General features: G+C 36.9%; 2 protein-coding genes across 21 annotated transcripts in view; both read right to left on the reverse strand.

The window, feature by feature from the left end:
* Positions 1-351: 351 nt before the first annotated feature.
* Positions 352-8140, reverse strand: slc15a1a (solute carrier family 15 member 1a). The gene is made up of 23 exons (XM_032566992.1): positions 8012-8140; positions 7839-7879; positions 7276-7363; positions 6665-6806; positions 6391-6510; positions 6204-6303; positions 5188-5278; positions 4977-5060; positions 4814-4896; positions 4653-4739; positions 4491-4580; positions 4362-4406; positions 4196-4228; positions 4019-4107; positions 3708-3789; positions 3476-3592; positions 3197-3340; positions 3066-3112; positions 2760-2867; positions 2542-2653; positions 1847-1984; positions 1457-1564; positions 352-1347 (listed from the first exon to the last, which is right to left on the reverse strand). The coding sequence occupies exons 1-23, from the start codon at positions 8016-8018 to the stop codon at positions 1108-1110; spliced, it is 2196 nt and encodes a 731-aa protein (XP_032422883.1). The 5' UTR covers positions 8019-8140; the 3' UTR covers positions 352-1107.
* Positions 8141-8918: 778 nt separating this feature from the next.
* The window catches only part of LOC116722739 (dedicator of cytokinesis protein 9), a 78614-nt gene continuing 60709 nt past the window's right edge, over positions 8919-26823 (reverse strand). For 4 of the 20 annotated variants that reach the window (XM_032566986.1, XM_032566981.1, XM_032566982.1 and 1 more), the window contains 23 exons: positions 26370-26548; positions 26157-26273; positions 25559-25670; positions 24643-24776; positions 22671-22785; positions 22521-22587; positions 22383-22430; positions 20559-20602; positions 18295-18410; positions 18073-18210; positions 17793-17975; positions 17423-17536; positions 16768-16983; positions 16513-16570; positions 16304-16410; positions 16037-16159; positions 15815-15928; positions 13445-13591; positions 12986-13196; positions 11938-12128; positions 11745-11845; positions 11531-11669; positions 8919-9974 (listed from right to left, as the gene is read on the reverse strand). In XM_032566986.1, the coding sequence (XP_032422877.1) occupies positions 9849-9974; positions 11531-11669; positions 11745-11845; positions 11938-12128; positions 12986-13196; positions 13445-13591; positions 15815-15928; positions 16037-16159; positions 16304-16410; positions 16513-16570; positions 16768-16983; positions 17423-17536; positions 17793-17975; positions 18073-18210; positions 18295-18410; positions 20559-20602; positions 22383-22430; positions 22521-22587; positions 22671-22785; positions 24643-24776; positions 25559-25670; positions 26157-26273; positions 26370-26548 (2900 nt within the window). In that variant the 3' untranslated portion in view covers positions 8919-9848. Of the gene's footprint in view, positions 9975-11530; positions 11670-11744; positions 11846-11937; positions 12129-12985; positions 13197-13444; positions 13592-14095; positions 14126-15582; positions 15589-15814; positions 15929-16036; positions 16160-16303; positions 16411-16512; positions 16571-16767; positions 16984-17422; positions 17537-17792; positions 17976-18072; positions 18211-18294; positions 18411-20558; positions 20603-20864; positions 21002-22382; positions 22431-22520; positions 22588-22670; positions 22786-24316; positions 24482-24642; positions 24777-25558; positions 25671-26156; positions 26274-26369; positions 26549-26823 lie in introns of all 20 variants that reach the window. The other 16 variants (XM_032566985.1, XM_032566975.1, XM_032566984.1 and 13 more) reach the window with 11 other exon arrangements.

Raw genomic sequence — 26823 nt, forward strand, 5'->3', positions numbered from 1 at the left:
AGGACCCCAGTTTTCTTCCGGATATCTTGGCTGGTTTCTTTTGATGTGAACAAAGGAATCGTTTGATGCATCCACAGTCAGAACATTTACGTGTAAAAACTCACCAAATTAATCTATCAGAAGAATATAAAGCCACAACATCATCACGTGGGCTTTCTCATATTATTTGCCATAATGTTTTTTATTTTATTTTATTTTTTTTTTACATATGGCCAGGTTGGCTTGGATATTGTTTTTTCCCTTTTAAAAATAAACCATTACTTGAAAAGTATTGTTTGTATTTGTGGAGGTTATTTTTGTCTAATGTCAAAATTTGTTTGGTATATATCATAGCCCTGTGGAATCAGTGCAATATTTTCTAAATATATTTATTACATTTTTAGCACAACAGCAAATATTAAAAATACAGACCAAAGAAAAAGATAAAAAAAAACAACATCTAAAAAGGCCAGGAAATGCAGCATTATCAATAAACCCTGAATACCACGGCTACACTCTTATTTCTTACAAATTTTGTAAACACATTTTAATGAAATAATGAAAATACAAAATAAGAGAGGAAAGAAACACTCTAGGGATAGAGTTGTGTTTCACTGTGCAAGTGTCCCAGATATTGGAGAATCTCTTTTCTGTCATCCCTAAGTAAATCTCAGTCACTCCAAATGAACATAAATAAAAGAAAGGAGACTGACTTTGTTTCACAATTAACTTCTTATACTAGCAAAAGGAACAACCATTATCTCATATTAAGAGATTGCAAAACATTATACTTTTAGTAAAGCATTATCATAATTCCAATACTTCGGGTACATCTTTTCAATAAAAGAAGCAATAAAAGAAAAAAAACAAAACAAGAAAGAAGTAATTTTCTGTAATTATGTCGATTTAACTTGGACTTAAAAGGAAGATTCTTTTGCACTCTGATATTTAGAAAATTGACAGATCAATTAATTTGTAGTTTTTTGCAAATTAAATTTTGACATGCCTGACTTTGTTAGCTTATAGCATCCTTTGTGCATTACAATATAAACACAACTCAAATTAACACCTACTGTAAATTCTTACTTTTGTGTCAACATCATAGATAAATTTTCTGATAGCTATAGTTCACATGCTGGTTTGAACATGTTTTTTGTCTCCATTGTCACTGCTAACTGAATCTCTTTTCTCCATCTTAAACTCTGATTTCTGCAGCTCCCTTTTCTTATCATCTTCATCATCATGAATTTTCTTCTTGAACTCGGCTTCGATCGCTGTGGGGTCAATGTAAGTGTAAAAATTCGCCATAATGGAGAAGATGATGGACACCGCCACCAGCAGAGAGGCAAACAGGATATACTCTGTCCACTTTAAGGTAACAAAGAGAGAGGGAAAAGTCATGGGAGACATTGAAAAATATTTGTGGATATCATATGTTGCTGGTATTGTATATATTGTATTCTTTTTTTTTTTTTACCTGTTTGGGAAGTTTTGCAATCTCTGCCACAATGAGGACAATAAAGTTTCCAAAGGAATTGGTCAACAACCAGCCCGCCTGCAGCACTGACTTCATGTTACTGGGTGCCTTGTTGACAAGAAAGGGGTATTTAAAAGTGAAAACAAAACAAAAAGGAAAAACAGAAATAATAATCAGAGATTGACTTACATAATTCACCTCTAAATTCTTGCAGCAATTTAATATATTTAAAATAATTTAAATAATTTTTATTAAATTTATTGAAAGCCTCTCGCAACAGATTTCATAAAGTAATGCCTGGTCAGAATGTTGTCCCAAACTGTGTTCTAAGATAGGAATATATAGACAGCATTATACAAAGATTGTTCAGTTTTGTTTTGGACAAATTACCTGTGAATAGGAGAACTCCAGGCCAGTGACAGAAAACATGACTTCACCAGCAGTGATGAGGAAGTACTGTGGGATCTGAAGGGCCATGTGCACCGAGTTTGGTTTAATGTCCACTGACTCAGTTATAGATTCATGACACTGAAATCAATAAACACAGTTAAGAGAAAACTATACCAAATGTAGTCATATCCAACACCTGAAGCTTTCACAGAATAGCTGTGTTTGCAGTGAAGTTAAATTGTTCACTGGTGGATGAAGAAGCCTTTGAAAACTTACTGTGGATTTTCCATTTTTTGGAGTATATGGATAAAAGAGGCTGAATACAAATGCATGCTACTCTTTGCATGTTTCATTACATTTCTATTTCGCAAGTATGCATCACTTTATGTCGTAATATTACATCCCAAACCCTAATAAAACACATTGAAGATTGTGGTTGTAATGTGACAAAATATTTAATAACAAGAATGAATGTGTTTGAAATGCCACTGCAGGGCAAAGACATGGTACAAAAACATATTTAGTGGTGTAGAGTAAAAAAAATATAAATCAGTCTTCAAAAGTTATACTGTACACAATAATAAAATGTGATGATCCTCCTCCTCCTTTTTTGTTACAGTTTTTTTTAAAAAAAAGCAAGCACTTTCTAAAGAATATTAACATTTAAAACATAAATCACTAAGCTTAAGACTCACGTTTGGTCCAAATGTTAATGTGCTGGGGATGAAGAAAGTGTATGAGCCTCCAAATCCAAAATCCTTGCTGTATTCACATGACTGTGACCCACTCTGCAAGGTGAATGTGGCCCTTCATAAGCCATAAGAAAATATTCAATAAACCACTGCTTACATGTGCACCTAAGGCAAACATTGTAGTAACAAAATGTCTTAGAAGGATGGATAAAGACCCTCACCTTCCATTTTTTATCTCGGAGTAATTTGAATAATGCAATGGTTCAATTTGATCATAATGGACTGCAGCTGAAGAGACATTCACTGGTGTACTCATTCCATTTATAAATCTAAAATGGGATAAAAATCATGAAGAATGTTTGAAGAACAGCTACTACCAAATCTATAAACGGCTATAACAATTTAAACAGGACTGATGCTATTGGACCTAAACAAATATTTACCAGCTGTCCCAATTAACAAGATTTTTTTTGTTCAACAAACTATGAAACTGTTGAAGAAGATTAAGAATTACTTGTTAAACATACCGGATTTCATTGTTTCCTTCTTGTGGCTTGTAAATCAGATCATAAGCCTGAAGAAAATTAGTAGTAAATGCTTATTAATTAACACGGGATGGTGTAACTTTAATTTACAGTATTTTGTGTAAGTCTCTCACCAGTTGCCAGTCATCATTGATTGCTGAGGGAATAAGAAGTGTTTGTCGCTGCTCTTTGGTTAGGGAAACATCTTTTGATACTGAAGGATTGCCAATTGAAACCGTAATTTGATCACTTTCAAATGTGAAGTATTCTTCACTGGCCTGCGAATGAATAAAACAGATGTAATGCTTTTTCACTCTGGAAAAAATATCAGAAACGTGTGAGATATATGCAGCATGTACTTAATATTAATTTCAATTTAAAGACAAAAAGTGTTTTGTTTAAAAGATACATACCTGAGCTCCTGAAAGATTTAACTGATTTTCTTGAAACTGAACAGTAATCGGAGTATTTCCCATGTTAAGAAACTTCAACTGACTCTGGGACGCCGATGGGAAGACAGGCAAGGTTTTCTGGATGTCAGGTTAAAATAGTTAGCTTTTAGAACTCCCACTAGCATTTGCTGTGTGTTTTAAGAATTTCATTGGTCCCAGGAAGAGACAAAATGACAACTTGTCCTCCACTTACGTCAATTTGAAGCTGGATCACAGCTGCACAGACGAAAGCAAGAGCTGCTACAATCATCCCAACAGTCATTTTCTTCAGAGGTCTGTTGAATTGAAATTAAGTTTTAGTATTTATTTGTATAATCTGCACACATGAAAGGAGAAAACGTAAAAAAATTATCTACAGCTATGCTCTAAAGTTTTCATAGCCCAGGTGAATTTAGATTTTTTTTTTTTTTTTGTTCAACTAGGAACTTTATTTCTGATAGAAAAACTTTGAAAACATACAATAAGGTGACAACTGGCAAAAACAAAATATGCCACCTCACTTACGTAAAGTTCAGACCACACTTTTTAATCAGAGGGAATACCAGGCTGTCCATAACGGGAACCAGAGTCAGAATCAGGATGGGGTTGATTGTCTTTAAGAAATAAATAGCACAATGAACATTCTGTCCTGCAGAGGGCAGTACATAAATTTGGGTCTTCACAGTGAACTTTTTTACTAACCTGCATCTGATCGGGCTGTATGACGATTGACCCCTGCAGAGAAAAAAACAAAACAAATAAACAAACAAAATAAATAAATTAAAAAAATATATAGAGAGACAACAACATGAATGCACTGCTATTGGGAACTATGAAACAAGGATGCTGCTTCGTTCACCAAACTTACAAAATTCCCATCCATTGTGGTGGCTTGTAGTGTCCACCTTGAGCCCTTTAACAGAGGTGTAAAAATTCAGCAATACTTCTGCTTCAAGGACATTGTGCAGTCTTGAGAGGTTATGATTCCAATTCATACCTTTTGATCAAACAGGGTCCAGAACATGGGCAGCGGGATGTACAAGACAAGAACCCTCAGTGCTATTTTGATTTGAGCTATGAGGAGTTTCTGCAGCAAATTGGAAATGAAGAATTACTAGAGAGGAACATCTTGTTGCAATCAAAGAAATCAAAAACTTACGTCATATTTTTCCTCTGCCCAGTCCATCCAGTGCTCCCTCTTTGGATATTGTTTGCTTTTGTGTCTGTACCGGTTTTTAATTGCAAACTGAAATTAGAGAGAAAATGGCTCTTAGAAGTCAGTGGAAGTTATGTGAATATTAAAACAGGCAAAAGACTTACCCCTATGCATTTAGACACCTTGAGCATGATATTCCCCTCTGGTTTAGTTTTGTAGTACATACCACTCCCCATGATAAACACCACTGTTAGAGAATATGCACATTTTCAGTGTGCATTAAACAATTACGTGGGAAGTATATATCCCAAGACTCAATAGTCTTACTGAGAGAAACCGCCATCAGGGCTGCAGGCACTCCGAAAGCAAGAGAGTAGCACTTGCTCTTACTGTGAATCCCACAATTTTGAGCTGTAAAAGGAAACAAAAAATATTTGTTAAGATCAAATTTAAAGTTCCTCTTACATCCTGACATTTTATTAGTGTTTATGAAATTTTTATTTCCACTTTTTGACCATTAAAGGTGTGCAACATGTACCTCTGAGGATGGGAGTTATGATGGTTGACAAAAGACTTCCACCGTTGATACAGAGATAGAAAACTGAAAAGAACGTTCTTCTTTGCTTGTCCTGCATAAAAACCACAATAAGTGTTTTGTTATTGAGGACTGATATAAAGAACTGCAATTTTATTATTATTTGTGAGATTAAAGTTCTTCTTTTTCTAAAGAAAAACTGTTTTACTGGTATTAATATTGAATTTTACTTATTTATGTCCTCTCTTCACTTTTACCTCTACCGTTTCTTTGGTCGCTATTTATCCAAATCAGGTTTCTTTCATCAATAATTTAGTTTGACCTATAAGCATGATTTGAACTATTTATGTATGAGTAGGCTGAAAGCAAGGCTGTGGCTTGCTTTTCCTTCTGTGCCTCTTTAAAGCTGATGGTGGAGACATTGACACAAACGTCAGATTTTAATTGCTAAGCTGCCCTTCAAACATGACAATTTTGCTTTGACATATGTCAAAATTGCCGACCACAGCCCATTGCTAACCAGGTCACAACCAAATGCATGGCTTGTAATTAATCCCACAGCACACAGAGGTTGATTGACCAGCCTTTTAGATCTGTGGGTAGCTGATTGACAGGCTGTGGTATCATGCACAGCCACAGCAACACGTGCTGGTCTCAGATATGTTTCCTTGATTAGCAGTAAGTATAATCCGGCGAGGCAGATTGTTGCTCATAAAATAACATAGTAAACTAATTTATGGACAGTTTCTTCTGCTGCTGAAATCTATATTGGCAGTGGCTTTCCTTCTACTTAGTGCATAAAGATTAAAGTAAGCACACATTATGACATTATCATTTACAGCCCAACTTTGTTTACAGGAAACAGAAAGCAGATAAAGCTTGAGGTGGAGAGTGGAAGAATCACAAGCAATAAAATATTTGAACTATGGATGTTTGAACTGCACATTTAGAGTGAAAGCTGACAATAAAGATCAAGCAATTGAAATCTTAGATAGGAGCTGTACACGTGTTTTTCCAACCTGATGTTCTCCAAACTGATCTCCACCAAAGGCAGCCACACAAGGTTTGATACCACCAGTACCAAGAGCAATGAGCAGGAGACCCACCATGGACAGCACGCTAAATGTGAGGGGAAAGAACGAGTGCATGAGGCAGCTGTTACACTAACAAGAATTTATTTATCCATGTAGAAAAATGTAAACCTACATATGAAAGGTGAGATTGTCTGGAGACCCATCTCTGTCTGAGTCAGTGATGTCATGGATAGCGCTCACAGCCATTGCCACCTGACCGATCGCATAAACAATCGACAGGTAGATGATCGTACTGCGAGAGACATAATGAAGAATAGTGGAAGTATTACAAGCTGATGTAAAAGTACCTTATTGAAAAAACATTTTCAGATTGTGCTTCTTTGACTGAATCACTGAAGTATTAATATAACACAGTGAAATCAATAAAATCGGAACCAGTCACTCACTTGAACTTCCCAAGCCAGGAGTCGGCTATAATGGCCCCAAGAATGGGGGTCAGGTAGCAGAAAGCAACAAAGGTGTGGTAGATGGAGATGGCCAAGTCATCGTCCCATCGCAAAAAGTACTTAAAGTACAGCACCAGCACAGCTGTGGAGAGGCAATAATATCTTTTTCTACAGCGCAATTATAAATATTGTATTCCATAATTATAGGTTCAAATCACAAGCTTGAGTTAAAGGATAGCTGTAACAGGATTTAAAACAAAAGGCAAAATAAGAAAGATAATGGTACGAATAAATGGGTTGTACTACCATTGTTCAAACTTTATGGTCAAACTGGAACTATTTGTGTGACATAATAAGTCTTTCTCCCCAATTGAAAATCATAAAATGATTTGTCTTTTTTTTTAAATTATTTTTGCCTGCCTCAAAATTAATTAAATGTTCAGTATCATAGTAATCAAACTTTTTTTAAATTTTTTTCTTTAGATAAGACAAAAATTGAAATTGAAAGGTCTGTCCCGCCCATCTATCAGCAGTCTTTTTCACTTTTCAAAAGTAAAGTAATTGCAAAATCTTGTCATGTAGTTTGGTGTGTTACTTCCCAGAAAACTCACCTCGCATTCCATAGTAGGAGAACCTCTCACAGAACTCATTCACTATAATGAAAAAGATACTGATGGGGTAGCCAAACACTTCTTTACACTGTTCAGGAGATAAAAAACAAATGTAATGTAATCCCTTCAGCAAAGCTTAGTGAAGATACAAACTGATCAGTCAACACAAAAAAAATATTTTGTACAGAGAATGCAACATTAAATCTTAAATTATGAACTGTTAATCCAAATGATACTGTTACAATGATTTTTTTATTGTGTTGCAATTGATGCATTAGTATATTATATAATATAATAATAATATAATAAAAGTGAAAACATAATATAATAAAACAAGGTCAAATATTTGACTCTTATTTTTTACTCATACAAAAAGTCAGTTGCACTAAAGAAAGTTTTTATAAAATGCCATACTAATGGCAAAGATAACTAAAAATCACATGCAATTTTTAATACACTGTGTATCAAAAGACCAGCATTACAGCTAAGACTGTTGATGCTTGACTTCTAAAAAGCCTCAGTAAGTTTGAAAGTCATTATCTACAGTAATACCACCACTTTACCTTTCCTCTGCCCTTGCTTTCCTTTTTGAGATCATCTTTTTCTGTGGATACAAAAATCTACTTTAGCTACAAAAAATTTTAAATGTGTAAAACTGACTAACTTTACTTTGACTTGTCAGTAATACATCTACACATTCTTATAAATGATATGTACTATTTGTCTCTAATCTTACCAGTCATGTTTAAGTGAGGCTGCTGCTCGCTATCTCTTGCACGTTGGTATTCCTTTGAGATTTGTTCCACAAGCACTCAATACTTTATCTTTTTCTCCTGACAGGTGGGAGTGGGAATGCTTCATGTTATATTGCTCCTCATTAGCCTTACGCTGTCTTTTACACTTCTGACTGGTTTGTTTTTGCAATAGGGTGGGAACATGAGCTGCAGCTGATAAAGCATCTAATATATTTATACCCTGAGATTTCACTGGTTAGTGTTCTCAAATATGTGTAGCAAGCCTTAAAGAAAGTATTTTTTTTATTGCTGTAACAAAATATTGCTCAGACTTTTTGTGAAAACATTAATCACCAATTAATTTAAGGTAATTTAAGTATCGCTGAAATTTTAACTGCTATATGACTTTTTTTTTCAGATGTAACAAATATGTGACACAGAGGAACATTTCTATAACCATGCTTCAAAATGGGAAAAGTAAGAGATACTTTACAATAAGGTAGATGAATTCTGACCTCCACAAGTCAGGAAATTACTTTAATAAATGTCAATTTGTGTAAAATGGCTCTTCTCCAGAATCCAACTAAGCTGAGCATGGACAAGTTTATTTTGCTGGAGTTTTAATATTAACAAGTTGATTTAGTTAGCTGAGACTAACTTTGATCTTCAGAAGAAGAATGAGCAGAAAAATACCTCAGTGTTTTTACTGTAAAACAGAAAAAGAATGTGAGAAAGTACTTCAAGACCAATGTTAAGTAAGGTGACAGGTCTGTCATGGTGTGGGCCTGTTGCTCTTCCAAAGGCCTTTGGAAGATTGTTAGAGCATTGCATCATAAAAAGCATGTGTTTTGTAGCCGGAGTTGAATAATAATATTGTAAAAAAATATAAGATAAGTAAATAAAGACATGTGCAAAGAAATGAGTGCTTTTATTTAAAAGATAAGCATTAGGGAATATCTCTGTTTACAGCAGAACAGTGATTTGTGTTAAATATTAAAAAATGCTGCTCAAATATAAGACATTTTTCTTAAACAATAAAAAAGAAAAACATAAAATAGTATAAGCTTCATATTTCTTCCACAGTAGGCATAGTGTCTTTTCCCCACACCTCATCGCTTTGGCAAAAAGGTGAACATAATCATTACAGTGTTTGATCTCCACCCAGCAAGATGCTTTGCAAATATTGCACACAGTCCTTTGTATGTACATCAATAAACAACTTGGAATATACTTTATGTTTGCAATGGCTTTAAATACATCTAAAAAAACCCAACTCCTAATAAAAACAGATTTAATCTAACAATAATTCAGAGGAGTTTTGCAAAAAAAAAGCCTTTTCTGAAAATGTAACTTTATGTCCAGACAGAGAAGCGTCGATGTTTGCAGCATATATTTATCAAGACATCAATACAGTGGCTTATAAAAGTGAAATACTGTACATAAAAACACTAAACATGATAAAAAAAAAAGAAAACAACAACTAGGGGCTGTCGGGGCGGGGTGATGTAGTGACATGCATATTTTAAAAATCCCAACAGGAATGTCTCCATAGAAATAGTGTTCAGTCTTTAGGTAGAAACAGGTGAAACATACATTTCAACAGAAAGTGTGTTTTTTTGCCAGATGAAAGTCTCTGCTGCAGTGTTACTTTTCTTGTTGGGCCTAGCTTCTCACACGCCCACCCTGAGCACAGAGTCACAAATCGTGGTTGTCTGAGTGGACCAGAGTGCAACACAGAGAGTCAGAGTTATCTACGGTCCCAGCATCTTCCAAGCAATAAGCTGACAGATCTAAGCTGGCCTCCATGGTGAGCATACAGTGCTCACATCCAGAACTGGATTATATCACTGACGCCGAGTGCGGGATGCCCTGGATGGTGACAGAGGTCGGCGTGCCACTGATGGCGTTGAAGATGTGAAGCGAGTCGGGGAGCACGCTCTTCATGCCGTCTTCCACCGGAATGATCTGGTAGGAAAAGCGACAACTAAATCAAAACGTAAAGCTCATAATAAAAGCCAACAGATTCCAAACTTGGGGTCTGCTTGTTTTGAATCTTTTCCATTCTTTACAATGAGGCTAATAGTAAAAAAAAGGAGATTGTATTGGATGCGGCACCCTTTTGTGTCTTCGTGTCATGTTATGTTTGTTTACATTGTTTATTTAGGAAGAGAACAAGTTTTTCAGCAATTTTTTGCATATATACAATTAATATGTATGCTTGTCAAATCATAAATGTCTCATATCAAAACCCAGAGAGGAAGAAATGTGGGACTAAAATCTGGCAATTACTTCTAACAAGCATTTTTTTAGTTGCTAATAAAAAAAGTATAATGAGAATTAACAGAGATTTATCAGAATGCAGGGAGCAATCCGATTTTTGGGCGTCAAAAAATTGTTTGCTCGATTGATCAGGCTTTGATTGGGGCACCTGCTGTTCAAAATATAAAATTTTAAACCAAAGTTTTGTAATTAATTAACTGATGTATTCACTGCTTTTTTAAACTGCTCATTGAACTTCTCACTCACACAGGATGACTTTACCTATGCTCATAACAGAAGCAACTAATGGCCACTAAAAATGTGAAAGATGGAAAGAAAAGTTGGAATAATTTTTCTACATTAGATTTTAAAAAAGGAATATGTCAGCTAAAATTATTACAGATATTAGAAATGAACCATACTGGTTTCATGCATCTCTAATGAAAATAAAAACAAAACATTTTTAGGAACACAGATTTAGATGCATATTTACACAACAACACATACTGTACATGCTTCCAAACACTCCGCACACGCATGCCAGAAAGTACGTACGTCAGCAAGCCAAAATAACAAAAGCCAAATAGTGACTGTTGGTCTAGCTAGCACCTTAAGCAGTGGGGGGATTGAGTTGGACAAAAACTGATTAATATACTTTCATCCACAGGTGAAATTTCTTGGTTATTGTCTCCCTTTCATAGGACAAACAGTATTGTTTATAAATCAATCATAGTGAAAACAATTGCTCTGACAGCTCAAATGTTGCAATTATGTTGCACAGCAGAAATTTGCTGCTGTGCAATAAATTGCTTCAATCAACCTCACATAAATTATGTGAGGTTGATTTCCTGTTTACTGCAGGTGTTTAAAGATAAAGCGGTTTATTATCTGAAAGCTCTGAGCCTCGGGATCAAGTGTTGGACCTGGCTCTTTTTATAATTACTTTAAAGACAGGACTTTTACTAAGTTAACACGTTAAATCCAAACGGTGTTTGTCTAGCAAGACCAACAATTAACTCAATATTTTGCATTCTGATGTTTCTTGCATTACCATCAAATCTGCTCATGTCAGCACGAAGAAAAAAAAACAGAGAATGTTATCAGAGAGTGCTTTATCGCTCTGTAAAACAATATAAAAGGCCCTCTGATTACTGAGCTTTCCACAGACCGTTTCAGAGGCAGGTTAAAGGTGTTACATTATTATGTTAAATCCAGTTTAAAAAAAACAGCAGCGGTAGGAGCAGTAGCATCGCCAAGCTTACCTGCTCGTGCATGATGATGGACAACTCTCTGGTCAAGTCCCTGTAGTTTGCTTTCATCTCATCGTGGTACTCCTGCTGGTCCTCTTTGATCAGTCTCTCATTAATGCCCAAGCCGTGGCCACAGGCCTCCACAAAATGCCTGCTTAGAAAAACACTGTAAGCATGTGTTCAAGAGAGATTGCCTCAAGATAACTGTAAGACTCTTACACCTCACCTGAAGACCTCTTTGAGCTGCTTGACCTTGTTATCTGGATACTTCTTGGCGCTCGAGTCATCCAGAAAAGCTCTGGCGTATGCAAGTGGTCCTGCATTTACCTGCCATAGAGAGAGTGTAAATTTTCTCATAATATTATACTCTCATTTTTACAGGTGTGTGTTTGTGCTTTGACAGGACTCAAAGTGGGCACCTGGACACTGATGCTGCCTTGCAGTTTGAGCTGCAGACGGATCATGTCCACGTCGCTGGAGGAGCACAGCTGGTTGATCTCGGCCACCTTTTTGCTCATTTCATCAATGGCCACCTCGATGGGGCTCAGGTCGGTGTGGTGTTGGTACATCACTGCGATGCGCTTCTTCACGTAGGGAAAACAGTGTGTTGCTGCAGGAATTACACAAAGAGGCGAAAAGTTTGAATTAAAGCAAAATGATAAGGTTTCACAGTTTTACAGCTGAGTGTCCATCTAAGTGAAGACTGCTCATCAAATAAAAGTTCACTCATATTTGCAGATAAGATGACATGGCTGAACGTTTGTATCTCTCACACCATAAAACAATACAGCTGTAATAGGGATTAGGAAATGTACATGTCAAAAAACAGCTGACATGTTCAAAAGCTAATCAAGACCTTCTATTCATAAACACGAACATTCTGCTGACGGATGCAATCAGTGATCGACTAATGAGAAATGTGTTCAGTGTTAATAAACAGTGTCGTGTGAGCAGGAATGTGACACAATGGCTTTTTAAAATTTATTTTCAGATTATGAATCTTACATCCCTGAGATGTTGAAAGCAAAACACAGCTGTCTCTCTGACCCGTATGCTGTGTTCCTCTGTCTTCATGATGCTGTTTGCTATCTAACAAACTTCTGAGGCCTTCACAGGCTGGATTTATACTGAGATTAACTCACATACAGATGGTCTCTGTTTACTGATTACTGCACTTCTGAAACCAACTGGATAAAATCAGTTGTAGGGGTTTGAGCGCAAAAGGTAATAAAAACAATGTGTGCCACAGTTTCAGATTTTTCCTCCACATATCAATTTCCACATGACAATTATATGCTACTTTGTTTTGGTCTATCACATAAAATCCCTATAAAATACATTCTCTAATAAAGTTTATAGGACATTATGCTCTCAAAAGGTATTGCTTGAGAAATAGATTTTTTAAAGAAACAAACCAAAACAGTTGTTTAACGGAATTACTACTAATGCCAATAAAGAGCAGCTTACTGGTGAGTATCGTCCTGCGTTTGCACTGCTCCTCCACTCCACCTTGCTTTTTGCCAGATATTGTGAAAGGCATTTCGAATACAAATCGCCGGATGTTGTGGCTCTTTTCAAACTCTGTCTTTCTGTCAGAGAGCTCTTTCTCATCCAGGTATGGAGTCACGTGGGTTACTTGGATATATGCGTACTTTGAGTCCAGGTCTTTGGGATTAATCTATAGAGGAAGCACATCATCTCAAGACATGAACTCCTGCTACAATGCAGCACCAATCAAACTGCCAACAAATTAAATTAATTAACAACCTCCAGGTCAAATGCTGTTTTTGTTCCTGTTCATAAACTGCATCAAAATGAAAAAAAAAACAAAAACACTTTTTCATTCCGTTTCATTTAGGGATCCACTGAGTAGTGGATCCTTAATAATTTTTTTTTTTTTCAAAAGATGAATGCAGGTGATCTCACCCGTCCAGAATCCTGAATCATCTTCACGTTCTCCTGTCCAAACTTGTCAGAGTAAAGCTTCAGGAGCCTCTGGGAGATCTCAGACAGGGGTGTGAACTTGGGCTCTTTGTAGATGTACTCCTTACCATCTTCATCCTCAAAGAAACCCTAAAAAAGATGAAACACTCTGAAAAGTCATCTTAAATAAGAACAAACACTGGATTAATCTACTAACAAGGGAAGCACATCAAACCAAGTATAAATAGTGAGTGGGAGGCATTCTGACACTGATTAAAATACTCAGCTCTGATCTGAGCAGTCCTAAATACACAACATACTATCTAAGCTCCAAGAATAGCAACTAGAGAAAAACACTTGTGTTAGTTTATTAGTTTTATATCTAAATAAGATATGGATGCCATTATAGCACACTACAAGTTAAAAGTCCTGTGAAATGAAAAGGGAAGCCATGCATTTATACAGCGGGATCTAAACCTTGTGATTAGCTTTGTAAAGGGGTTTCCTACTCTGATTGCTACAAAACTGATTGTGGCGCACAGGAGGAGTTAAAGGGCGTAAACATCAGCACTGCACATGAAACCGCACTGCATTAGTGAAGGAGCACAACACTGAAGCAACCTAAAACACACTGCAGCTGTCAGACTATTTTACCTCCGCCTCTGAGTCAGTAAACTGGTACTGCTACAGGAGTGTGGACAACACAAAAGAATAAAATCATTGTTATTCAAAAACTATAATAACCATGAGCACATTAACTGGAAAAAGACAACTATTCTTATTATTTATCAAAGAACACAGCTGGAGGTAAACACACTCAGAAAATATCACTAAAGTCGACAAATATGGTCAGATTTGAAACCTCATGTACTAAATTTGCAATTGCAATACACGCAGAAATGCTGAAATGAGTGCAAAAGTGAATGAGTGCCATGCAACATGTCCTTTAAACAGAGATTAGCAGTGCTGGTTGTTAGTCATTCTGTGCCAACTCAACCATCTTATTTCGATTGCTTTTGTTCTGGTGAAAAGAAATTCTCCTCAAGTGTTACATCATCACATTATTATGTTATGTAATTGTTTTGTAAGACTGCGCAATATAGTTAAATCTGTGTTGTTACTCCAATACTTGTCTGGAAATTTTCATCATTTTTGCAACGGAATGCTCAGTTTTAGTGAAATGTTCACCAATCGCACATTTAGCTGGTTGGATTGTTTCTCACTGTCCTTGATGCTCACATCTGATTTGGATATAAGTGGTTGCAATGCTAAACAAATGTAGAGTGTTGACAGCGTACCAGAAAAAGAAAGTTAACAGATAACTTGCTTTCTGTGCAAAGTTTGCAACACAAGTACTCCATGTTATTAAGATGATGTAACAGGAAGAAACCTTAAGATGAGGGTTACACTGCAGAGAAATACACCAACATTCATTTCTGTCTGTTCTGAAGATTTGAAAGTAAAGGAATACGTTATCAGTTTATGGGCATAATAAGACTTTAAACAATTACAGTTTCAAAACAACTTCAATTTCTTGTCACATCATGCTTTTAATGAGATGCCAGTGAAAATGTCAGAATACCATAAGTTTCTGTAACCATATAGTGCATGGAGTAACGCAGCACTGCCCCTCATCCAGCAAAAATGAATTAATCAATTAATCAGCTTAGACCAGCTGATTTCACTTTTGTTTCTTTTAAAGAGTTAAATGGCAAAGTGGATGAGTAACCTGTGCCATAGATGCTTGAAAATAACAAAAATGTTTAGTGTGTTTATCTTAGATACTTGCTTAAGCCCATGCATCAAAAAGCAGAAAATACTGAAATGTATGTTTACAGAAGAAGAGATGCTATATTAAAGCTGGGCTGTTTTGAGTCACCTCTAAAATGACCAAATATATGTTTAAAAAGGTTGCTTGGATTTTTACCTATCATAGATAAACCTTTCAACAGGAATAAAACCTATGAGCAAACTCTCAGCTGATGTAAGAAAAAACCCCACAATAATATGAGGTGACACAGAATAGCACATTGGGTAATTTGAAGCAGCAAGCAGTGTTTGACAAGTGCAAATGAATTAAAGCAGCACAAACACCACAGACTACGACTGACAAAATCAGGAAGGTCTCCTGTATCACTTACCGCTGCCTTCAAAGAGGATAAAAAAAAAAAAAAAGCAGAGAAGTTGGGTCATAAAATGTTGCTGCATGCAGTCGTGCTCTTAAAATATGTTCAGCAGCTTGCCAACTTGTGCTCTTCAGTCACGTTTTAGTAATTTACAGTCACACAAGCAATGTGTTTGTTTGGAAAAGAACACCAAACCTTAAACCCTAGTGGACAGATTGTGTTACTGCAGTCTGAAGGCTGAACATACCTGACCAAAGAAAGCCACTCTGAAGTACGTCCCCAGCAGCCTCTTGCCTGTATGCATCACCTCCGTCACTTTGCTGTATGCACGATGCAGTGTGTCATACAGGTGGGCCAGTTTCTGTATAAAGGGAGACAGCAGAGTTGTAGATCATGCTGGAAGCCAAATAAAATGAAGACTAATTCAATCTGGTTAGGAGATTCTATCCGTAATAAAGAAACAGTGTACCTCAAAGTCCCTTCGCTTCTCATAAATTGGGATTATGAGTTTATAGATGTCTGAGATGAGCTCATAGCGCTCTGCTTTCCACAGGCCGTCTGCACACTCCTCCAAAAGCTCCATTAAAACGTCCTGAGTGGACGACAAATGGAAAAAATAATGGATGGAGAGCTTAGTTAAAGGGGTTGAGGAGACACAAGTCAGGCTGGTCATAAGGACCTGAAAAGGATAACTAATAGACAGAAAATACATACAGTAAGAAGAAAATAGTTTTACCTCATTAAAATGCACATCCTGCATCCCAACATCCTCCATCATTGCTGCTTCTTCATCAATGTTTGGGGTTACAACTCGGAAAGCTGAACAGCCCTGCTTGAACATTCCTACATAAGACAGGAGGAGAAATGTTAGTATAAGTAGAAACTTTCTAATGACAAATCAAACAACTGGATCAAAAGCATTTTCATCAGAAACAACTGAAGCACCTTTTCTCCGGAGGTATTCTGCCACGAGGGCTGCAACATGAACGTAACACATGGCCGCCTGGGAACCAAAACATTAAAATGATAATCAAAATCACAAAGGGGATACTGATGATTTGTCACCACATATAACCGTATATCAAAGGAATCAGCATAAAGCAGCTGAACTACATAAAACACACTTTAATGCAAGTCTGTTGAATGCTAAATTATTCATCGTAATAGCACAATCCAGCCCAAAGAACCACACAAACAGACCTCTGATAGGTCTCCATTCTTCACATGGATTCGGGCCATGCTGTCCAGCCAGGTCTTTCGCAGCTCGGGGGTGCTGGCATACGACTTGGCAAGGCTGTACTGCAGGTCCACTAGCATTTCTGGATCTCTCTCATGCTCCTTCATTTGAGCTGTGGCCATCAAAACGGTCCTGATGCGTTTTGTCAAGTCCTTCACATCTGATGGGAAAGCTGTGTGCTGTTGAGTGGGATGGAGTTCAGACAAATCCTTGTGAATATAATTTTCACTTTAACTTGCTTCTAGAACACCTACATTTTCCCACTTTAGGACAATAAATGGATATTTCTAGTCTATTCTCTTACGTGGTGTTTGCCAGATCAAGGTGTAGGAATGCTGAGTATAAATACACACTGCACTATTAAGATAATTTTTTGTGAAAAGTCTTGATATGTAGATAATTTCCATTTCCGCTCTAAGAGTCTTTGCATGTCCTAAAAAGCTCTATATACTGTACATTTGATGTATTATTATTATTATTTACGCAGTACTCTGTTAGCTGTTTTGCATAAAATGCCATTAAAACGCACTGAAGTTTGTGGTGTAAAAGTCGGGGTATGAACGCTTTTCAAGGTACTGTAAGGCTTAATTTTATTCATTTTGCTATGAAGCTCCTCACCTTGATAGTTCTATCACTGTTGGCACAATTGTTGATTATTGACAGAGATTGCTGGAAGCGGGTGCTTCCAATACCGATCACATCAGCGATCAACTGACTGACAGCAATCACCACCTGAAGCAGAAACACATAATCATAAGAACAAAGCAACTGTTGAGCTTTACAAAACATAGAGTTGTGTAAAAACATCACACACAACCATGGAAATCAGAGGTGAGAAGCATCTTTTATTAAACCAGTGTGTAGGGACATCAAATTGCAGTTTTGTTGCAGCAAGGAATATACAAAATATACGTGCAAAGCTATAGATTGAAATTAAGACAAAGGTTTAATGTAGAGATAATTCAGGTTGACAGAAAAGCTGTCTCACCTGCAGGTGTGTTCTGACAAAGGACTTGCGACCTGTGTAGTCAAAGTTGCTCTTCATGAGAAAATACAGCAGGTGGGCTGCATCACTACGAATGGAGCTCAGCTTGGAGTTGCAACATTTCAGAATCTCGTAGCAGAAGGCTGCGCACATATCTGCACGGCCTTCAAAAAATGTGCACGGGAACTGCAGAAAGAAGGCAAAACCAGTTTACCCTCTGCCATGAATCTTTGATCAAAACAAACAAACCATCATTCCATAGGGCACCTAACGTTCTTCAGACCTTGTAAATAAAAGTGCGCAGTGATGTGAAGACCTGCTTCAGGGCTGTTTCAGACTGATTGATGTGCAGGAAGCAGAGATGAACTTCAAACACCTTCTTCATCAGTGGGCTGTGGCCGTGGTCAGAGCAAAGTTGTGTCTGTATGGAACAAGGAATGACCTGTAAATTCAGATAATGCAGATAATTCAGGCCATGGTACCCGACAGGTGTTTGATCTGATACCTTAAAGCCCATGATGAAGATGCTGAGAGTGTCCAGGACTGTTAGACACACTTCAGTGGCGATGTTGGCCTCCAGGAGTGACTGGTTCAACACATCCGCATCGCAGTGACTGTAGGCTGAAAAGAAACACAAATGCTGTAGCGCTTTCATGTTCTTCATTAAACTCTGTCAAGAAATGCTATTTATGTCAAAGGTTATCTTATAAGGCAAAGCTGATGCTAAAACTATTGAAGTTTTCTTTAATAATGTTGAACATAAAAGTTTCATTCCAAGCGAAAGCCAAAAATTCTTACTCTTTGCAGCGCAAAATTGCTCATCAGGCAAGGAAAACACATGATCTGTGTTTTCATTGGTTCACAAAGAAACCGTGTGCTGTTACCACACTTTGAAAAAGTGTGTGTTTATGCTCATGTGTGTCAGAGCCAAAACGAGTGAATGTTCATCATTAAATTTGCAGATGACTGTAATCATTAAACTCTTGAAGGACAAGGAAGGTGATTGTGTAGAGTAATCCAGTTCATGGTGCAACAACTCATCTTTTTGAAAACAAAAAAGATGGTGATTGATTTTTGAAGAAATCAGCCTATGATTGTACCAACACGTAATAATGGGAGACAGTATAAGAATATGGCCAGCATTCTGGGCAATGAGATAACTTTTGAGGTTAACAATGATTCCATCAGAAGGCCATCCAGAGGCTGTTTTCTATTTTTGGTAAATAAAATGGTTTTAATGCTGATCCATCTCTTTTGGGAATACTTTATTTTTCCTTTAAAGGAATCCATTTTAACTTTTGGAATGGTGAGCTAGATTGGCAACCTTAGCAGGAATAGGTTAATAAAGAGAGGTCAATGAGAATGGCTAAGGTCTTTACAAAGATTGTTGGTGGTATTTTAAGAGACCTTAATTAGGTCTTCAGAATAAGAGTCACTAGCAGGGAAATATTGATACCTAAAGGATCTTGATATTCTCTGTACATTGAGTTCAGGACTCGACCATCAGGAAGGATGTTTACTTGTGCCCAAAAGGCAAGATCAAACCACAACTTGAGGTCTTTTATTGCTGAGTTCCTTAATTATTCTAGACAAATTGTGTTATTTGGAGTTCTGATATAATTTTGTACATTTTTTTTTACCTTATGTGAGGGTTCATTGTTATGTGTAAATTTTATAGATTGCTGGAAATTAATTGCCCCTCCGGAACAATAAAGTATTTCAATTTCAACATATGGCTTTGTTTTATCAGAACATTAGTGACAATTTGGTGAAGGGGCATCAACATCTGTGGGGATGTTTTATTGACTAATGGTAGAATAATAGCAATCAAAACAAATCAATTAAAATATCTGCAAGCTAAGCCCTTAAAAATACTGTGAGATTTACTAGAAGACAGAAGAAAATGCTGATAGACGGCATACTTGTGATCCTGCCCCTTATAAATTATGATATGTGATTTCTCCACAGACCAGCATGTTCGAGGGACAAGGGGAAGCCCTGGCCCTGAGAACAACTTCCACTTTGTGCCAAAAATGCAAACAAACCTCTTGCTCTGGTTAAACAAGGGATGGTTAGCCCTTAAATACAACTCTGACTCCCCCAAACCCTGAATCTACAGGAAAATGTTAGATTTGAAATAATGATTACAGACCTCCACATTTAGAAAATTAAGTGAACATACTCCCAGCATTGTCAGTGAAAAAAAATATTTATCCATGTTTATGCTTACAAACTGTCATAATGGATTTTATTTTCAGTCAGACCAGCTGCTTGGCATTTTACTCAACTCTTCTATGTACAAAATATCATCTGTCACAAGATGTTTTTACGCTTTGACAACAGACAATTTGAAGTGATTTTTTTGTGTTTTACTCATGATCTAATTGGTTAAGACTCCAATACATTATATCTACCAGAAGCAGGTCTCAGCTATGGAGCAACGTTGTTGCAAAATGGATTGCTTAGAAGTCCGATGTGGAAGTGCATAAGAGGGAATTGGTACAAAAAGGGTCCACAATTATTTATGCTTTTTTGTATTTTTAGGAAAACTGAACAGTTTCTTCAAACAGCATCCAGTTTGGAATGAAACTCTTCACATTTTTTAATGGATTTCTTTTCCAAAATCAAAGTCAAAGTCAAAAGCAGATGAGCTGTGCAGAGGATGAGAAGATTTAGAGAGCTAAACTTGAAGTTAAAAAAGGCATGCTTTATTTTATTTTTTTAAATTAAGTAGGCAAAAAATATCCTCTCAACTTGTCACATTCTTACCATGTTCTACAGATATTCCAAGTATACTTGAAATCTTTCTTACACTGAAAACACAAAGAAACTGTATTAAATTATGCCTTTTCATAAAAATACCCACCTTACTCCCCTTTGATTAACATAAAGCTGCCTTTACCCAGCTCTAAAATAGTTTAGAGATATTTTCCCGAAATATTTTTCTGCTAGAAATCTGATCGAGTTTGACAGAGGATGATGAGAAAGATAATGAGAAGCATGAGGGGGGTCAGACTACATGAGATGACGAGTAAGAGGAGGGTCTTCTGGTAGAGCATGGTTGATGGCACTTACTGTAGTTAAAAGTGTATGAGTTATCCAGGCTGCTGAGCTGCTGTAAGCGGGCATGCATCATTCCCGCCCTGTTACGGGACACAGGCAGAGTCTGAGACTTCCGCTCATGTGCTACGGGTCCTGCCCCTTCCTGGTTCCTGATGAGGAAACAGGATAAATTAGACAAAGAGCTGGAAAAACCAGCGGGGCCAGAGTTCGTGGAGCAGGTCAAGATGAATATTTATCATTTTTACACACCCAAGAGGTGTAAGCAGCACTCAAATGTGCCAGGAAGTCAAAATTGTGACCATGAGTGCATGTTTAACATGCAGCCTAGGGTGAAACATATTACAGCATTAAAACAGCAAGTTAAAGCTTAAGCCATGCATGAAAGAACGAGAGGCGGTGAAGGTGGAAAACCAAAACTGTCACAGCACTGCAATGAAAAATACCATGCAGTCAGTCTGGGGAAATCATTTCCCCCTTTAGCTTACCCAAGCAGGAGAGGGCAGGAGCCAGCTTTTATATCAGTATGTTAAACTTGTCAGCGTTTGAGTGAATAGAGATAGAAACAGTGATGGCAGGTTAGAGAGGGTAAAGGCCTCTTAGAATGGAGGCCAAAACACCCAAATATGAAGAGAAGAGAATGCATGGGTGTTCAGATATATCTGAATCCTGCAAGTACTTATACTTTACAAACATAATATTTTACTTCAAACTTGAACCTGGATAATCAGTGATACAGAAGTGTACATCCACTCATCATAGGCATAATTCTCATGTTAATTTTTAACTTTCCATGATTTGTTTGAGATGTTTTTTCCAGGCTGGAATTATTTCTATTTAGTTTCTATTTAGCATGAACATGTTACATCTTGATGAGGATCTTAATTTTACTGTAGTAAGATAAAATGTAATTGATACTTACAAAGCACCAAAAATAATTGTGCCGTTATGATTGGTATTTTGACCACTTTTTCTTAAATTTGTTTTCATGAGAAAATCAGTTGATAGAAATCTGTCCAACAATAAGGTAAAGTCATTCAACTAGTTTATTGATATAATAATTGGTATGTTTTTTATTTTACATTTTATAGAACAGTATTTGTTTGTGAGGTGTTGACTGCAGAAACACAAAATCACAGCCCTGTTTCTGAACTATGCTATCAATGCGTTTGACCGTTTTTGATAAGAAGAGTGATCAAATATCCAGCCAGAATTATGCCAGGACCTGTGATGCTTTTCTAAAACATTTAGGGATATTTATCTAAATACTGGCAGGGATGTCTGTATGTATAATGTTGTAAACTTTGTGTGAGCACCGAATTCAAAATGAATTTAAACTTCGATGCCTAGTTCTCAATTTTTAGTATCAGTGAAGCTGTTCTAAGCACAAGCTCCAAATTATTTAAAAATGTATACCAGTGATGAGTGTCTGCTCCTCCACATTATTATTTGCAAAATGGCAAAAACAAACTAAACACGTTTCTCTTTCATAATAATGAGGTGTCAAAAAGCAAGGACACTTTGCAACATTACCTTGCAATGTATCTTTTCCCCATGTATCTGAACTGATGGAGGCACACTCTGAAGAAAGGAAGAGAAAAATCAACCATCACATGTTTTATAAGCACTTACAACTCCAATGTACTTTAACAGTCAAGACAAGCCTCTCACTCAATTAAGATAAAGAAGTCCATCAGTTCAGCAGATGACGCCTTGTTCCAGTATGTGAACAGAGCATCTGGAGGGAAAAAAATACTGAAACTGTGACGACAGCTTGTTTGTTCATGTATTTAAAACACAGAATAGGGCTTCTCGTTTTACCTTCAGACATGCTTTTAAGCACATGTAAGAAACACATGAGGAGGCTTTTGATCTCTGCCTGGTCCAATTTATCACATCGCATCAAGGTGCTTCCCAGAGTCGAGGCAGGTTGGTTCTGAGACAAGAAAACAAGGAGTGTTTAAGTGGTGACAGGAAAATAATAAATATTCATATTCTTTTTCACAGACGTGCTAATTTATTTTTTTAAATATATCAAGACAAGACAAACCAGACAATTATTCAGTAATGGCTTTTCACATGAAAGAAATTGCTCTTTGCCCTGAGTGGCATAGTGTCATGGGGCGGTGCCATTTGTGTCACAAATATGGCTTGTATTTCTCTTCTACCATGTCAAGTAAAACAATATGCCCACCACCTGTATTGTACAGAGCAAATATAACTGTCCATAGAAGCTGGCTAATGCTTGAGCTGATATCTTATATACAAGTTCTACTCAGTGTTAGATTTGATCTTGATCTATAGATCAAAATAATATATCTTGACTGATCAAACTTTAAATGGATATTTTTTCTTTCAGTAAACTAGGTTTGGAGAGTGAGGCTGGGGTAGTTTTAGGTCATCAACACATCACCACTTAGAGCACGCTGAATTTCAGCCTCTATGTCTCGCAGACTAATTCAGTTTCCATGTAAACTCTTGTCTTACCGCAACCATTTTTTGCACTCATAAAGTCAATCCCAGCATTCGATGCCAACACATGTTGCGTTAGACATAGAAAAATTATTTTTTACCTCTTTTACTAAATGGTTGTGGTGTTATTAGGGTATATGCTCTCACTGCCAGGAGGAAAGCTTGTTAACTTGCTGAAACAGTGTCATTACCAAAGATAGTTAATGTTTTTACTGGGAATTGTGACTTTAAGCAAACACCATTCTCCCAGACGAGGTAGAGAGCAGACGGCAAACTGAACCACAGCGGTTAGAAACAGCTGTACCACAGACATGGTTGGGAAATAATGCCACACATGTCCTTTTGCCAGCATTCAGTCTAGACTAAAACCGGAGGTGGGTGACTTCATGGACAGCATGATGCAACTTGAGCCGCTTCCTGCAGTTACAACTTGTCACTCAAGAAGAGCGAGGTCGATGTCACAGTCAGACGAAGGCAAAGCAATGGGGGTGTCAAATTAGTCAGTTAGTTCCCAAAACCATAAAAGGAAAAAACACAAAACAACAACAACAACAAAAAAAAAACAGCAGAGAAAAACATAGGGTCATTTGCTGGGCCACTTCAAAATGTTTATATTAATTCCACTCTGTAAATATGTTGCAAATCTAAATATTAATTAATGATAATAAAATCATCACTTCATATTTGGTTTTAGAAATTTGAGGAATGAATAAAATCTGAAAACTACATGCCCAGGTTTTCTCCTAACACGTTTACAGAGCTGGAAAATTTTTATTTTAGGCTTCAAAGCTGTGTATGAAACTAGGGAAAAAGGAAAAGGAGCAATAAAACAAACTGTGATGCAAAAGATCTACTTTACACCACAAGAACAAACACGAAAGTCAGAAAATCCTCTGACAAAGAAACAGCTACAGCTTTAGGGAAGTAGGACATTCAAGACACACACTAACATTCCCAGATGGGACACTCCTTGGAAGTGTGAAGAAGAATTATACTTGAAGAGATCTGATGGGCTGCAGATGGATTTCTGGGATGCAGGGGATGGTGAGCAGGGCAAGGTCTATGGTGGCTCGCTTGGTGTGAACAGGACACACTATGTCCTCAGTTTCCACAAAGGGAAGCAGGCATACAGAATGTCTCCATACAAACTTCTCCATTTGCTGTGGCAGATCGAACAGTGAAGGCAGGATGTTGAGGGTAGTTAACAAACACTTTCTCTGTCAGGTTTTTTTTTTTTAAACCTGGGAAATATGTGAAACTTCAGCAAAGTGCAATGCAATAAATGCTGGATGCCTTAAAAAGATTGAATTAAGTAGAATACCTTGTCAAGAGAATTGGTTTTGTCATGGTTCCTCTCATGGAGGCTGTTGACTGATTCTGTGCTGATGAGGGAGCCACGAGAGTCGGTGTGGCGCATAGAGTTCACGTTAGGGGTGGAAACTGCATGAGGGGAAGCTGAAGGGAAAAAAAAAAATCAAAAACAAAAGTTTGCTGTTATCAGGAATCTTTTACAGTTCCTGCACATTATCTTATTTATCTTCAAACTTCTACATAAGATCAATAACCCTACTTTCCCCAGGAGTTTTAGCAATTATTTGTTTACAAGATTGTTAACTTTCAACTTCTTTAATAGCAATTTGTTCTCATTAAGTCTGGGTCCAAAAAATGTGGAGAAATCAGAAGGCTGAAAAGAGATCCTGACTTTGATATGGAACAGTTTTTTATGGCTTGTGGTTTAAAATATCAGTAGTACTTGGAGTAAGGACTAACATTTTGTGAACAGCTTCTATAAAGCAAAGTTTGTAAAGATTTGTTCCTATATTTCAACTGAACCTGAATTTAACCTGAAGTTAAAATCGCTTTAAATTTAGGTTGAGATGATGCCTCCCTTATAGGCTAAAAAAGGGAGTAAGATAGTTCCTCTTTCCTTTTTAAATGACAATTCAGTCATTACTACTATGTACAATATTAACTCCTTATATAATACGGTAACAACAAAGAAAGAATATCATTTGAATAAAATAAAAAAACACAACATACTTATTTATTATTACAAGACATTTATGAAAATTAAAGAGAAAAATTGTAAATAAAATAAAACATTTTTTTTACAGCAATTCAAAACCTGGAAACAATAAAAGTAAATTCTAGACACTTTTAAACTGGATAGGAACCCTGATTCAATTAAATAATGTTTCTTTTTGTGTGTTTTTTTTTTGTTTGTTTTCTTAACTTACTTGTACCCGAGATAGCTCCAAAAACATCTTTGTGCAAGCTGGTGTCCAGAAACGTGCTGGACCTAGGAGGTGTCATCAAGGCATTTGAAAGGAGCGAATCGTCTCGCCCATTCTGAGAAAAGAAAGACAATCAAAAGAAGAAGAAAAGAAATCAATAAAATTTATTTTATTGAAGTTCTGAAGAAAGCTTTTCGTATTTAGTAAGGTTATATATATTCAATGTTACTTTTTTGAAAGATCTAAAACCAAGTGTGACAAAAAAAAAAAAAACACTGTATGAAACTGAGTGAGAATCTATCAATAAGGTCAGGAAAATTTAATTTTTTATATATTTTAAGTGCCTTGAGACAGCATTTGTTGTGCACTGGCAATACATAAATCAACCAAAATTAATTGAAACTCAAGACCTAATCACCAAAGCTGATGTGGGACCTTTATTTTGTTTTTGACTGTAATTAGTGCACTTCTTCTCTTTCTGACCCATTTATGATGACGCAGAGCTGTTTTAATTTACCGGTAATGCTTTATGTTTGTTATGTTTTTGTTTTGAATGGATGGAAGTCAATACTCAAAAGAAGCCACTAGGTGGCTCTCTTACATTGTTGGAGTGGTTGACAGGGAATGGGGAGACTTCCTTCACATTAAGCCTGTTGACGTTCTCCTGAAGGAGACCAAACAAGGGGAAGTACAAGGTGGCCAATCTGGCCTGCTGGCTCTAAAAACAAAACAAAAAAGAATATTTAACATGATCATCACACATAAAAGTGAAAATGTAAGAGTCAGATAAGCGTTCTGAAATCATACATCATACCTTGGATGAATAGCGGTCATCAAATGTGTGTTTAATCATGAGGCTCTTCAGGACATGTATGGCTATCTGCCGAATCTCCCTGAACTCCTGCAGAGCAGCACTGACCTCCCTGAGCAGAAGCCCGACCAGGAAGTGGTTCCTACAGAAGTCTTCTGTCAGAGAGTAATCCATCTGCAGATCTGTGGGGCAGGGAGAGGTTGATGATGACTTTGTTACAGCCTGGAGAAGCAGGAAACCAAGCTTACAGAAGGACATGAAGCCACAATCAATCCCAGACAGTGAGAGTGAACATCTGATTCGATGTAAATTTGATTAGAACCGTAAAACTAGGGAGTATCCTGGAAAACAACTGATTATCATGAAACAGAAGCAGACAGAAAGACAAGCCTGCATGTTCAGGTTTGACTGATTTCGCCCTGTGTTTCACATCAAGAGTGTGGAAAGACACAATTCA

This window comes from Xiphophorus hellerii, chromosome 7 (assembly GCF_003331165.1).
Source record: "Xiphophorus hellerii strain 12219 chromosome 7, Xiphophorus_hellerii-4.1, whole genome shotgun sequence".
NCBI classification, from domain to species: Eukaryota; Metazoa; Chordata; class Actinopteri; order Cyprinodontiformes; family Poeciliidae; genus Xiphophorus; species Xiphophorus hellerii.

What these genes read in the sequence shown, in the direction of transcription:
- slc15a1a (XM_032566992.1), bottom strand. An exon ending in CATAACTCCCATCCTCAGAG is followed by an intron (nt 5,061 to 5,187) that starts GTACATGTTGCA and finishes TTCCTTTTACAG; the next exon opens with CTCAAAATTGTGGGATTCAC. An exon ending in TGGAGTTCTCCTATTCACAG is followed by an intron (nt 1,565 to 1,846) that starts GTAATTTGTCCA and finishes CTTGTCAACAAG; the next exon opens with GCACCCAGTAACATGAAGTC.